Source organism: Carya illinoinensis, chromosome 1 (genome assembly GCF_018687715.1).
Source record: "Carya illinoinensis cultivar Pawnee chromosome 1, C.illinoinensisPawnee_v1, whole genome shotgun sequence".
Taxonomy (NCBI): Eukaryota; Viridiplantae; Streptophyta; class Magnoliopsida; order Fagales; family Juglandaceae; genus Carya; species Carya illinoinensis.
The window spans coordinates 44,368,643-44,383,939 of record NC_056752.1 but is presented as its reverse complement, the minus strand read 5'-3'; the positions used below and the strand labels follow the sequence as shown (position 1 = coordinate 44,383,939).

At 35.6% G+C, this 15,297-nt stretch overlaps 1 protein-coding gene across 4 annotated transcripts; it reads left to right on the top strand.

The window, feature by feature from the left end:
• The first annotated feature begins 495 nt into the window (after positions 1-495).
• On the top strand, positions 496-11,341 carry LOC122276579 (cyclopropane-fatty-acyl-phospholipid synthase-like). 4 transcript variants are annotated; one of them, XM_043086413.1, is made up of 26 exons: positions 496-542; positions 639-751; positions 1,208-1,400; positions 2,924-3,141; positions 3,286-3,391; positions 3,495-3,596; positions 3,809-3,868; positions 3,968-4,046; positions 4,382-4,529; positions 5,026-5,149; positions 5,859-6,039; positions 6,195-6,223; positions 6,438-6,586; positions 7,585-7,687; positions 7,881-7,976; positions 8,071-8,126; positions 8,245-8,368; positions 8,840-8,902; positions 9,001-9,060; positions 9,158-9,319; positions 9,758-9,831; positions 9,905-9,998; positions 10,148-10,284; positions 10,362-10,442; positions 10,832-10,937; positions 11,051-11,341. In XM_043086413.1, the coding sequence occupies exons 3-26, from the start codon at positions 1,218-1,220 to the stop codon at positions 11,120-11,122; spliced, it is 2,607 nt and encodes an 868-aa protein (XP_042942347.1). In that variant the 5' UTR covers positions 496-542; positions 639-751; positions 1,208-1,217; the 3' UTR covers positions 11,123-11,341. The 4 variants fall into 4 exon arrangements, 3 of the variants coding, with proteins under 3 accessions (XP_042942347.1, XP_042942353.1, XP_042942367.1); XM_043086419.1 differs by having other exon boundaries at positions 1,203-1,400; XR_006228899.1 differs by lacking the exons at positions 10,832-10,937; positions 11,051-11,341 and having other exon boundaries at positions 10,164-10,284.
• Positions 11,342-15,297: the final 3,956 nt, after the last annotated feature.

Here is a 15,297-nt window from a genome sequence, read left to right as displayed (position 1 = left end):
TCTGCGATACGACGTGGTGGCCGTAGTATTCTACCCGTATGCAAGCACGTGATCATGGACTGTATCTGCGTATATATATAGGAAAATTCTTTTTGTCATCCTTACACTTCACACATCATATTTATTTATTTATTTTTTTTTATTTTTTCTATAATAAATATGTAGTGTGTGGATGATAAATAAAATAATTTAATTAGTTTAATAAGAATAAAATGAAATAAAAAATAAAAAAAATAAAAAATAATATTTTAATATATAAAATGTGTAGTGTAGAATATTATGTAATATATATATATGAGTAATGCTACATACAGTTGTGGAATTGCAAACGCCGTACAATCGCTTTGAAAAAGAGTGGAGTCCACAATTAAAAAGTTAGTTTTTTTTCATTTAGGTCCTATATTAATTTATTTTTTTCAAAACGATTGCACGTTGCTTGCACAACCACAACTACAAATATCATTTTTATATATATATATATATATATAATTAGTTCTCTAGCTTACCTACTGAGCAGGAGAAGTTTCAGAGACACCAAGAAAGTACTGCTTCTTCTCTTTTTCTTTCTATTTAATTTTCCGTCTCTTTGGGTTCGACACAGTTCTGCACTATTATATGCTCCTTCAATCACTGTGCAGAAAGAGATAGCTAGAGTTCTGATTGGTGGGACTGGACGGGTTTTAGAGTGAATGCCATTTGTCTGAGGAGCTCTTGGCGTTTGGTTCCCCGGGTTGGGATTTGAAGCATTGAGGTATGTTTTTAGTGTCAATAGATTTCAAGGATACCACCATTAATACTTCCTTTATCTCTGTCTGGTTTATACTCTCACTCTTATAACCAAATATGCTGAAGAAAATGATGAAAACAAAAATCCTTGTAGCCTGAAAGATTATGAGACCGATGCCTATTTCCATTTGAAAGGTAAATAAATAAATTCTATGTTGAGAAACAATCTTCGGAATTAACAAGCACCCAAGTTCTACCTTTTTCCCTTATTGTTGGTTAATCTCCAACCTGGTTCATGAACAAATTATTTTAACTCAGTTAATGCTCTTAGTAAATTTGTTGTTTTCCATAAAGAATTGACCTTTTCACCAGCACTAGTACTATCGAACACTCTTCCAAACTTTTGTCTCCCTCATTTTCTCTCTATTCTGTACGTAAGTATCTTAGGATCGATGTTTATGTGGAATTTGAGTCAGTGCAGAGAAAGGATAATGTCGAAGATGAGAGTGGCAGTAATTGGTGCTGGTATTAGTGGGTTGGTTTCGGCGTATGTTCTGGCCAAAGCCGGGGTGGATGTGGTGCTGTACGAGAAGGAGGAGTACTTGGGCGGCCATGCCAAGACCGTGAACTTCGACGGCGTTGATTTAGACCTTGGCTTCATGGTCTTCAATCGTGTAAGTAATGGTTCCTTTTTCCTTCTTTAGACATTTCTATTACTCAGACCTCAGTGACACTAATCGGAGGTAACGATATCTCTACGCTTTTGTTACATTTACAACCACACATCGCACGGGAGAAAACAAGAATTCCAAAGGGGAAAAACCTTTCAATTAAAATATGAAGATATTATTATAAATCCGAAACATATAATTGCACGCTTCATTTGACCGTCAAGACTTTTTGAAATTTGTATTTTTTGATTTTTTTAATATATTTAAATATTTTTAAAAAATAAAAAAAATATTAATGCACTAAAAATTATGTTTTTAATTATTAAATAATTTTTTTAATTAATTAAGTGGTCAACTGGAACGATAAGACGGCATAGTAGAATTTTTCTAATTATAAAATATGGGGAACCATTCCAAGCCACCTTGATTACGTAATCGCGGAATAACTTAAAATAATGAATGTTTTAATTTCCAGAAAGTGTGTGACAGTGCGACAAGAGAGGCTTGCAACTTGAGGTGACCAACGTGAAGGAATAAGGACAATGCCGAGTATTGTCATTTTCCTCTTGGAAATCTGCAACGAGAAGTTGCTAGGAGCCTAAAAGTATTTCTTTCTGTGGATGTTTCTTTCGAAACCCCATGCTATCTTTTTGTTTCTCTAAAGGTAGTATACCATAACGTGCACATGACCCCAAAACAAATGTGACGTGTTACAATTTGGTACACGTAAATAATAAATCTAGAAAAATTTAATAATGTCGGAGAAAGAGAAAGAAAAGTCATGTTTCCCGTGACTGGAAATCAAACGTAGTTGATTGGATTAAAAGGAAAATTGAGTTGAAAAGACTTGATCATGTCCCTGTATCATGCTTAGAACTTCTTTAAAACATAGTTGCTCCAATTATTGATGGGGTGGTTTATGGCTGATGAGGAATATCATTGACTTCCTTGCATATAGTTTGTAATTAAATTAATTTGAAATGATTATCCAGAGCTGTCAGCTATTATAATGTAAGCTGCTTGGTATATTACACTTGATGTTTGGTCATAAATACTTGACAGTGTGTCAAGGAGGAAAACAATTACAATGGGAATTCTTGTGAAAGAGCATTATCGAAACAATAAATTGCAGGGAAAGCAAGTGATATTTGTGTTTAAGTCTATGCGGATGAGCACTAGAGAAGGTTTCCTTTTTTGTGAAGTTAAGGTACCCTAAAGCATGAACAATTAAATAATAATTTGACAAGAGATGTCTATTTGATGAACTCAATTGGAACCCGTATTCATAACTAAAATACTTTCTGATTGAACGAGTGCCTAACCAGGCAGCATTGAGATGTTTCTGGTTTCTCATGTGGATAGAAGGTTGCATTTGCTGCCACCATTCCTATGGCATTCCAGCCTCATCTCAATCCATGAATAGCATAAGCATGGCCTTATCCTCCGTTCTGTGTTTATGGGAGGAAGACATACCGTATCTTCCAAAGGCCATTTTCCTTTTGATTAAGAATTTGGAAATTGGACAGGTGACATATCCAAATATGATGGAGTTCTTTGAGAGTCTTGGAGTTGATATGGAGGCATCAGATATGTCGTTCTCAGTGAGCTTAGACAAAGGCCAGGGCTGTGAATGGGGAAGCCTAAATGGTTTGTCGAGTTTGTTTGCACAAAAGAAGAATGCTATAAATCCATACTTTTGGCAAATGCTCAGAGAAATCGTAAAGTTTAAGCATGATGTTCTAAGGTAAGTCATCCACTTTTCAAAGTTTAGACAATAATTTTTCTTTTCGTGGGAAGAAGAATATATAGGATATCACTGTTGAGAATGTTTTGAAAGAGATGAAGATAGGGATAGAGCTGAATATTTGTACATAAATATTTATTGCAGTTATCTTGAGTTGCTTGAAAACAATCCAGACATTGATCGCAATGAAACTTTGGGACAGTTTATCTATTCACGGGGTTACTCTAAATTGTTTCGGGAAGCTTATCTTGTGAGATTCCTAATGCACTGTATTCTGTTACAACCTTAACCTCCTCTCATTTATAGATCATCATTTTGTTACTTAATGACAGTGAAAAGTTGTACTTTTATAGATTCCAATTTGTGGTTCAATTTGGTCCTGCCCTTCAGAAGGAGTTATGAGCTTTTCAGCTTTCTCTATTCTTTCATTTTGTCGAAATCATCATCTCCTTCAGGTAGAAATCTTCTTTTTGAGGATATTTTGTAGGTTTGAGTATAGACGTGTGTATGGTATAAAGTTATAAACTAGTAGTATATATGGCTTGTTTATGTGTGGGTGTTTATTGCATAAAATGGCGTGATCATTTTCTACAATTTCTTCAATGTTTCTGGAGCTGGAGTCATCCACGTTGATTTTAATTGTTTCCTAGTTGAATGCTCTCTGCAGATCTTTGGCCGTCCACAATGGCTAACTGTCAGATGGCGTTCACATTGTTATGTAAAGAAGGTGCTAACATGATCTTGGGAAAAAAATGAAATTGCTTATGTGCCATGTGAATTACATTTTGTTTTAAACTGATTTTTTTTTTTCTCTAAATAAAATCAGGTCAGAGAAGTGCTAGAGAATAAATGTTGTCAAATTAGAACTAGTTCTGAGGTACAGTCAGTTGTATCAAATGATGAGGGTGAGTAATTAGTTACATATTTTCACTCCCCTCTTTTTCTCTTTTGTTTTATTTGTTTTCAAATGATCAGGAAGTATATATTTTTCTGATATGTAATGAGAAATTGATGTACTCATTCAAATGTTATTTTAAGGTATTGTTACCAGTTTTCAGTTCTGCTAGTCATATCGATGTGGAATGAAACAGAATAAGAGCACATAGAAAAATGTCTGAACTAGAGTATCTAGAGTGATAGGATATAAGTTAATTGAATTGACTTCAATAGAGGGGTACACAAAGGAATCAATATAATCTTTCTTGATCAATTTTAATTAACTTTATTAGAGGTTTTGCAGGTTGCACTATAATCTGTGGAGATGGTTCCGAAGAAACATACAATGGCTGCATACTGGCTGTCCATGCCCCTGATGCTTTGAAAATATTAGGACGGCAAACAACTTTTGATGAAATGAGAATACTTGGTGCTTTTCAATATGTCTACAGGTACATTCTCTCCTCTCCCTAATAATCTGCACTAGATGGGCCCATCCTCTCACTGTAAATAGAAAAAACTAAACATAATTCATAACTTTACCTTCTATTTCAGAAAAATGAGAGAAGAATACTAATTGTTATTCCGTATGTAGAATTTCAATTGACTATTGGGAATGGATGAGATGCTGGTATTTTGAACATGAGATGCGGTGTTAAAGGATCTTATTTGAATTAATCTGAATCCATCTATTAATTTGTTAATTCTGTCCCTTTTTTAAGAAAAAAATGGTTCCATTTTGTTTTCCGCCTTTGAAAGATAGTGACTGTATACTTCCCGAGCTTAATATTTAGAAGTTACTCCAGGCCTATATAAGAACTACAATCGTGATTGTACTCTTACATGACAAGTTTTCAAAAAAATGAGCTGCTAAGATGGATGGCACTGTCCTCGGCCATGGTGAAGCAGGTTAAAATGCCAAATCATCCTTTAATTCTCTATTTGCAGTGATATTTTCCTTCATCGAGACAAAAGTTTAATGCCCACAAACCAAGCAGCATGGAGTGCATGGAATTTTCTTGGAAGTAGAGACAATAAAGTATGTTTGACATACTGGCTCAACGTGCTTCAGGTTGGTTACATGTTCCATTTGTTGAAAATCTAAATTTATTATTAGTTTATAGGATCCTTCAAACAGTAGACTTTGTGCATGTTAATCCTACTGGAGTTGTATTTCCACCTCACATATAGTTGAGTACATTAAAATGATATTGCACGGCTACTAATTTCCTTTTTAGTCGTACTAATGGGTTAAAGAAGTTTGAGATTGTTGACGACAACAAAGTGATAATGGAAAGTCCCACCCCCTGGCAAATTCAAGAATGGAATACAGAATAGGGTAACTTTTTCAAAAACACATCCTAAACCTAGAGCTTCTGATTGTTGAACTCAGTCACTGCGAATCCTTTAGAACAATAGCTCCATTATATTTGACATAGAAATTGATTTAAGGATCCACTGTCAAAAGATCATAATTTTACCTGCTAAATGAAGGGTGCTTCAATAGCCACACCAGAAACTGAACTCCTCAGTCCAACTGGATATCCAAATCCAACGGTATGTGTGCAAATAAGAAGACATATTTTCTTGTAAGTGTGAAAGGAAAGACAATTATTAGTGAAATAATAAGACAAAGAAATGGCATCATTCTTGTTGCATAGGAATAACATTTCGCTTACTAAACTTGTACTATATTGTCAAATTGGGATGTCTCCATGCAAATAAGTCTATCAGGAAATGTTTAATGCTATGATTAAATCCTGGAAATTTTGAGCTTGCAGAATCTTGGTGAAACAGATCTACCTTTTCTTGTGACTCTCAACCCAGACCATACACCAAAAAGTACCATGCTTAAGTGGTCAACTGCTCATCCAGTCCCATCTGTTGCTGCATCAAAAGCTTCACTTGAGCTTGATCATATCCAAGGGAAGAGAGGAATTTGGTTTTGTGGGGCATACCAAGGTGAACTTTCATGCATATACTGAGACCGACTTACAAATAGATGCCATACTGTAATATGAAGTTTCAGAAATGAGAGCTGATTTTTACTGTCTTTAACAAATTTGGAGTCGCTTCACATTTACTGTCTTCTGAGTATTTGTTTTGGATTTTGTCAGGTTATGGTTTCCATGAGGATGGATTAAAGGTAGCGACTAGTGGTCAATAATTTCTGAGTTATAACAATATATGATGTAACAAGGTGACCAAAGATTGTTCCTCGTCTAGGATGTACTTCTTACATAGAACACCCAAGCCTTAGGGAATAATGGTGGCCAAACCTGTAGCTTTCTATGCAGTATTTTTCTTTCCCAGAACTATATAGTTGGTTGAATGCATCTTACTACGTATCTTCTTGGCAGGCTGGCATGGCTGCTGCCCATGGTATGCTTGGAAAAAGTTGTGCTCTTTTGAGCAACGCAAAACACATGGTACCTTCTCTGATAGAAATGGGGGCGCGCCTTTCTGTCACCAGGTTCCTTGGACATTATATCTCAGCTGGATGTGTAATGTGAGTTTACTCTTAGTGGCAATTATAGATCATCTTAACATATTTATACCAGTGGTTTGCCTCATTGCAGTATTATATAGACGTTCATCAAGGATTGTAAGACCCTTCTCTATGTACTGAAAATCAATTCAGTATTAACTAGTATGTATCCATCACCTGGGTTTATAGTGAGATGCTGAAGCCTATCAAAGTGCTAAAAATGTTCTGCTTGTTATAAAAGCTGGAAAAGATTGAGTTTGGAGAAATATATTTCATCTGAAGTGTTTTTTTTTTTTTTTTTTTTTTCTTTTTTCACCCTAGTGAAACTTCTAAGGCAAAGGGTTCAATATCACGGAGGAGGTGTTACTGGAAGATACCTACCTAAGGAAGTCCTCAAGGGAAGTCCTTATATCACATTTGGGGATGCCTTAACAAATATCTTAAGCATATGGATTTGGCTCGGTTATATCAACTACTCACTTTTGTTACTGTCACAAGACATGGGACTTAATCACTGACACTCCATCCGCTTACTTTGACAGTTTGGATTTTTTGCTTTTTGGTTAAAGTAGGCGGCACTAGATTATGCATCTTGGGAATTTTTTTCTTAATGATAAGGGGGTTTTTGTTCACTAGTACTATCAAAATATAATGGACGTTATTCAGGCAAACTGGCAGCAATAACGGATTAGTGAAGTGTACCATTGTATCTCTTATTGAAATACTGCTTACGATGCTACACCTTTTTCCCCGAACTGCAGGTCCTCACACCTTTTTCCACTTTTTAAAACTTCAAATCGCATCATAGAAGTGCTTAGCTAAGCTATTATTCGACATTACATTTGATAAGACTGTCTTATTTTACTATTTATATCTTCTATAATGCAGACTGCATCTTTGACTATCAGTGTCTTGGTCTTAACACTCATCTCACTCTGCATTATATTTCCGTTCACATTTTTATGGTGATTAAGTTTGTTTTCAATGGAAATTTGATATATTTTGCCTTGTGGTATCAGTCTATTGGAGGAAGGTGGCACGGTATTCAACTTTGAAGGAACCATGAAAAAATGTTCGCTGAGAACCGTTTTGAGAGTTCATAGTCCCCAATTCTACTGGAAGGTGCGTACTATAAATTTATACCCGGTATTTTCCTGAAGGGTCACATGCCAGGTAGAGTGGAAAGGATCAAGATAATTTTTTAAAGTTCAAAGAATATACAGTACATTATTCTGGCATTCAAGATTTAGAATTACTTTATTTATATTGCAGAATATACCACCACCACTGACAAGCACTATATTTCTTTGCCCAGGTAATGACACGGGCTGATTTAGGCCTTGCAGATGCATATATAAACGGAGATTTTTCTTTTGTTGATAAAAGAGAGGGTCTTCTAAATCTTTTTATGGTGAGATAAATTGACCTGAATCTGACCCAATCCTCCAAAAAGCAATAATGTAGAACTCCAAAAAAAATTTATTCTTATAATATTGGTTTTTCAGATTCTTATTGCAAGCAGAGATGCAAATTCCTCCATCTCAAAGTTGAATAAGAAAAGGTAAATGAACAAAAAGGGATATATTGTGACTGGCAAACCAGCTGGAATCCTGAACTGTGGTGTTACTAGTAATGTTCACAATCGCATCACATTGAACTGTCACCTTTGTTGACTTCAGGGGCTGGTGGACTCCATTGTTATTTACAGCTAGTATAGCATCAGCAAAGTACTTTTTTTGGCATGTATCAAGGCAAAATACTCTTACACAGGCCCGCAGGAACATCTCTCGTCATTATGACCTGGTATCAGATTATATGACCTGTAAAACTTCATATTTTTATTGGTGTCTTTGAATAAGTCTAGGAACATATAATGATTTCTGAACTTAAGCTTTGGCAGGAATAGTTTCAGAACAGGTAAATATTTGGTGTGGAAGAACATATGCGACACCTATGCTTTCACAGAGGCATGGTGAAAGCATGTAAACAATGGTGGCTTTTGAATTTATTACCTCAAACTTTCCTGCATTGTACCAAGTGCATATGGTTGTTGGGAATAGGCTAAAAAGATGTTAAGTGGGGTTTTCTCTTTATCAATTAGGAATTGTTGGAAAATGTGCAAGATTAGCAAAATTCAGTGTCTTTTAACGTAATTAGGATTTTTATTAACAGTAATCTAGTTTCTTTTTGTTTATGGTTTTAGCATTCAAACCCAGTTAGCTATTTTGTACATGGCAGGAAGGAGCTTACAATTCCTATTTTGTTGTTTTTCAGAGTAACGACCTTTTTGCTCTGTTCTTAGATGAAACAATGACTTACTCCAGTGCTGTCTTCAAGGTCAGGATGAAAACTTATTTTATGACGTATGGTTTAAAAATTGCATAATTTTATGTTTCTTTAACTTATATTAAATGTATGTGTTAAAACTTTCATAGAAGGAAGATGAAGATTTAAAGGTTGCACAGCTGAGGAAGATCTCTCTTCTGATTGAAAAAGTAAGTCTCTTCAATGGGATTCATCAAATATGATTTTTTTTTTTTTTTTTCCTTGTTGCAAGCTACTTCAGTTTATCCTAAACTTCAATATGTTTAGGCAAGAATAGATCAGAATCATGAAGTTCTGGAGATTGGGTGTGGTTGGGGAAGTTTAGCAATAGAAGTTGTCAAACGAACTGGATGCAAGTACACTGGCATCACCCTCTCGAAGGAGCAGCTGAAATTTGCAGAGAAGAAAGTGAGAGAAGTTGGGCTTCAGGTACTAATTTGATGAATGCAACTTTGCTTATAAAAGCCTATATCATGAGTATTGAATACAAGTAGAAAATGTTGGAAGGTGAAATGTGCTGTTTGTGGCTGAGTAAAACAAAAAGTTGTTTGTGATCTTTATTTTATACTATTGTATATATTTAACTTCACTGTAATAACCTTATAAGATATGTTTTTCATAGTTTTTGTTTGACCTACTTGCCTGCACTTTTTCAAGAAATATGAAAGAATTGGAAGTTGGAACCTGCAAGGAATAGTTAGTGAAAAAAGCAGCATAAAGAACTATATAAATTTATTACCTGTGCTTCATAAAAGAAGATGCCTGCTTCTGTTACTGTCTAGTTGCGAGTTGAAATTCCATTATCTGGTTCTTCTATCATCATGAGAACACCTAATTGAAATTAATTCTGATCAACCCTGTTACCAGGACCACATTAAATTTATTCTTTGTGACTACCGCCAGTTACCTGATACCAACAAATATGACAGAATAATATCATGGTAAGTTCCTTTGGCAGTCAATTTATATCTGACCATAACATCCCCCACAAATAACATGATGGTATTTTTCCAGTGAGATGCTAGAGGCTGTTGGCCATGAATTCATGGAAGAGTTTTTTCGTTGCTGTGAATCAGTATTACGAGAAGATGGGCTTCTTGTTCTGCAGGTAATGGTGGAGACGAGAACTACTGTCCCATATTCCCAATTTGATTTTACTGCCATGGTTGCTAAGTGTATTTTTCCTTGTTCTCTTTAGCTCTCTCATGGACTTAAATTAATTATGCTAACCATTAAAGGCGGTTGATCTTTTCTTAGTTCATATCAATACCAGATGAACGTTACGAGGAGTACAGGCAAAGTTCAGATTTCATAAAGGAGTATATATTTCCCGGTGGATGCGTACCTTCATTAAGTAGGGTAACATCAGCTATGGCTGCTGCATCTAGATTCTGGTACAAAATCTACTCTGTATTGTCATTTATTTCTGATATTTATCCTCCAAAATATTAATAGATTTTTGGTAATGCAGTGTGGAGGATGTGGAGAACATAGGAATTCATTACTACCAAACACTCAGATATTGGAGAAAAAACTTCCTGGAGAAGCAGAGGTAAGAAAAATCACGGCTAGAAAAAGCAAGTTATTTATCTCAAGCTTCCCATGCAACGCCGATATCAGATATAATATTAGGGTCTTTGAAGGGCCAAAAGACCCTTAAGAGAAGAAAATAATACATCAAATGATAAAAAGGTCTCCAACTCTTGCAGAAGGATTCACATGTTTAATACATGCTAGGACTTTAATTTGTTTTAAGAGTATCAACATAACTGGTTAATGATCAAATGTTCTGATAATTTCCAAGTAATCATTCCCTCGATTCACTTTCCTGATATGAAATAGGAATGATTCAATGTTTATTATAATTTGCATTGTTATCACGTGAAGACTGCGGTGAAGTTCTGTATTTTGTTTCTGCGGCATTAATTCTTGTTCTTTCAGCAAAATCCTGACTCTCGGGTTCAATGAAAAGTTCATTCGGACATGGGAATATTACTTCGACTACTGTGCAGCTGGTTTTAAGACACATACGCTTGGAAATTATCAGGTACTTGCTGAAAGATTTATATTTGGCCAAATCCCATTTTGAAGCGGTTCTGATCATTAACTCATCTAAAATGCCAATTATATTATATTCATGTTTTGCCTCATGTGATGCAGATTGTATTCTCCAGGCCTGGCAATGCTGCTGCGTTTAGCAATCCATATCAAACATTGCCTTCAGAATCTTGATTTTGATCTCAACGACAAAACCTTCAGATTCATTCCGTCCTGGACATCTTATATAGTTGACTTTGCTTTTTCAAGAAAATAATATAAAGTTTGCGATCTGAACAAAAAAAAATATCAGCCAGACCGAAATGTCATGTCGCACATTGTGAGATGAGATGGATTAACGTAAAAGTTAAAGATTGAATAAAATATTATTAGAATATTATTTTTTTAATATTATAATTGTTTTGAGATTTGAAAAGATTGATATATTTATTATATTTTGTGTGAAAATTTAATTTAATTTTTTTTTAAAGGAGAATGACACCTCCATAACTTATTAAACTCTCAATTATGGCCGAAAAAAACCTTGAAAACAACTAAACAAATCCCTTTACAAACCTAAACTTCCCACCAAACAAAACATAAAAACCAAACCAAAGAAACATCACGCTCTAAGCCTAACAATGTGGCCGTGCCCAATTTATCTAACCTATACAAGCCTCTCAAACAATGTGGAAGCTTAGCAGCAATTAAGAAAAAAAATCCCTCACCCAGCGCACCAAGCCTAGTCAATTCATAGGCGACTTTATTCCCTCTCTAAATAAATGCTCGATGGTGAAATTAAAATCAACCAACAAACCCATCCACTGGTCTCAAAAATCCCAAAAATACCACTGTACAGGCTCGATCTACCAAGAAACTACAATTAAAGAATCACATTTTATATCAATTGAAAAATAACCCATCTGTCGACAGATTTTTATTCCCTCTACGACTGCCTGAAGCTCAGCTCGTGCATGTACCAAAATATTTTGAAAAGGCAAACAATAAGTTCTCTTTCCTATTCCAAAGAATTCCCCCAGACCTAGGATTCCCAAGGTAACTACCGTCTAAAATCAGTTTTAATCTAACTATACACTGCTTTAACTAGCGAACGATCTTCACCTTCAACGGCCTCTGCTTCACAACTGAAATGTCCATACTCTTTAGAACCCGTAAGTCAACAATAGACAGCCTTTTGACGTTTGATATCTCACCAGCAATCACACTCACCCAATGCTTAATCGAACCCCAAACCTCCGTAACGGTTTCGAGCCTACCTTCCATCCTTGCAGCATACTTCCTTTGCCATAACCTCCATACTACAATATTAGGAATTAATCCCATCAGAGTACCCAGCTGCGTCAGTTGTGTAGCTCTATTAAACCAGATCTGCACCCTATCATGCCAAGATTGTTGCGCTAAGAACGGAATCCCCACCTCACCTGACAGCTTTTTTCAGACGAAAAATGATAAACTTATTTTTTATTTACAATTTGCATACTATTATGTAAAAAAATAATATTGTTTTAAATTTTATTTTAATTTTATTGAAGATTTGACATGTTAAAATATAATATAAAAATATTATTATATTTAAAATTATTTATAAGTTGTAAATGAACAGGTGGTGTATCATTATCCTTTCCAAACAACCAACGCAAACTCCCCTTTACAAATGGCATGATCCAAGTCCTCCTCATGTCACAATAATTACAGCGAGAAACTAACGGTATCTCCAACCTAAGCACCTGTTCATCCACACTAATATTTGGGTAATGAGAGTACTCAATACTTTTCGACATATTTTATTATTAATTATTAATTTATTATTATTTTTTAAATATCTTTTATTATTATTAATTATTTTTTATTATTATTTAATATTTTATTATTAATTTTTATTTATTTATTTACTATTATTTAATATTTTATTATTACTTTTTATTTATTTTTTTCTACTATTTACAATATATTTCAATACTTCTAACGCTCTAACCCAATCGCGCAATTAATAGTCGCTTACCACGTACAAATAGACATCTCTTTCGGCAACAGATTCTTCATTATCCACTTTGCCCAATCAAATCTCGGCATTTTAATTCTAACAAAATTCCACGCCGACTTTGTTGAAAACACCCCATTTTTCTCCGGTAACCAAATTAAGATATCTTTAGCATTTTTCAAAGACCCCGCTAGCACCATAACAACACTAGCCTTCTGCACCCCCAACAGCAGCTTAAGTTTGACTAAAAAGAGCTTTTCTTGGAGGCTGTTACGAAGAAACTTGGTTTTAGTGAGAAATAGATTGCTTTGATAATGAGGTGTGTAACTTCAGTAACCTATTCTGTACTGGTCAATGGGAAGCTGGGGCAAATTATTAAACCTTCAAGAGGTTTAAGGCAGGGTAACCCTTTATCACCCTACTTTTTTATATTATGTGTAGAGGGGCTAAGTTGTCTGCTAAACCAGTCAGAAAGGAGGGGGATAATCAAAAGTTTTCAAGTGACAAGAGGAGGTCTCTCTATAAATCACATGTTGTTTGCAGATGATTACATTTTGTTTGGAAGAGCTTCTATTGAGGAGTGGTATAAACTGCAAGAGTTATTGAAGACATATGAAAAGGCCTCGGGTCAGTTCCTTAACAAGGACAAGACTTCTATTTTCTTCAGTACTAATACTTCTTTAGTTACTAAGAACAGAATTTTGCAAGCAAGTGGGTCAGTAGCATGTGGAAGCTATGAAAGGTACCTTGGCCTTCCTACAGTTGTAGGAAGGTCAAAGTTCAACACATTTAGAGTACTAAAAGAGAAGATTTGGCATAAAATCACTAGCTGGAAAAATAACTTTCTATCTCAAGCTGGTAAGGAAGTTCTAATAAAAGCTGTTTTGCAGGCCTTGCCCACATATACAATGAGTGTTTTCAAAATACCTCTGAAGCTTTGTAATGAGATAAACAACATGTTCTCAAAATTTTGGTGGGGTAAGTACCAGTAGGAAGGGGGAATTCAATGGAGGAAGTGGGAAACGATGGCAGGGCAGAAAGGGAAGGGTGGAATGGGTTTTAGGGACCTGAATTGCTTCAATCTAGCCTTGTTAGCAAAACAAGGGTGGAGATTTATTCAGTCCTCCAACTCTCTGGTCTCGGCTATCTATAGAGAGAAGTACTTCAAACATTCCAACTTCATGGAAGGAAAATTGGGCTCTAAACCTTCTCTGATATGAAGAAGCATTTGGAATGCTCGAGATTTGATTAAGGAGGGAATGAGGTGGAGGGTTGGTGATGGCAAGAAGATTCGAATATGGGGACATAAATGGTTGAATACACCTACTTCATTTTCAGTTCAGACACCAGTATCAATGCTAAGAGTAGATTCAACAGTTGATGAATTAATGGGAGAGAACAAAGGAGAATGGAATGAAGAAAGGATTCAAGCTATCTTTCATGCAGAAGAGGCAAAACAGATTCTAAGTATTCCACTATGCAAAGGTAGAATTGAAGATAAGGTAGTTTGGGGGCCATCTAAGAAAGGGCTTTTTTCTGTGAGAAGTGCCTATTACTTGCAGAGGGACAAAATAAGAAGGAGCAGAGGGGAGTCTTCTATGGAAAAACAGGTTGATCATAAATGGAAGAAGATATGGGAGCTCAAAGTGCCAAATATGGTGAAGGTATTCTTGTGGAAGGCAGCTAATGACTTACTAGCTACAAAGAAAAACCTGTACCAAAGAAAGATAGTGAAGGATCCCAGCTGTCCTATATGCCATAGTGGAGTGGAGTCAGTGATGCATGTACTATGGGAATGCAAAACAGCAAATGATGTCTGGGCAAACAGATTGAGTGTACTGCAGAAATGGCAAAGGGCTGAAGGGAATTTTATGGCTTTATGGGAAAAATTGATGGAAGGGCTTGATAGAGAAAAGCTAGAAGTTGTAGCCATACAGATGAGGAAGGTTTGGCTAAGAAGAAATACTTTCGTGTTTGAGAATAGACTCTCATGCCCAAACAAACTGCTCATATCAGTTGCAGAGGTACTGGAGGAGTTTAAGCTGGCTAACAGAAGGAAAAATGCAGGTTCTCAACTAAAGACTAGGCCAGTTCATAATGCAGTTTGAGTTAGGCCTATAGAAGACTATGTAAAGGTGAATTGAGATGCCTCCTTTGATATCAAGAGGGGGAAAATGGGAATGGGGGTTATAATGAGAGATGTTAATGGAGAGGCTTTGCTTGCAGCATGTGACAGAAAGTTCAATGTACAATCAGCAGAAGTGGCAGAATGCTATGCTCTTTGGAAGGCCCTGAAGGTGTGCAACGAGTTGAATGTGCAGAAAGTGATTTTTGAAGGAGATGCTAAAGGAGTCATAACAGCAGTGCA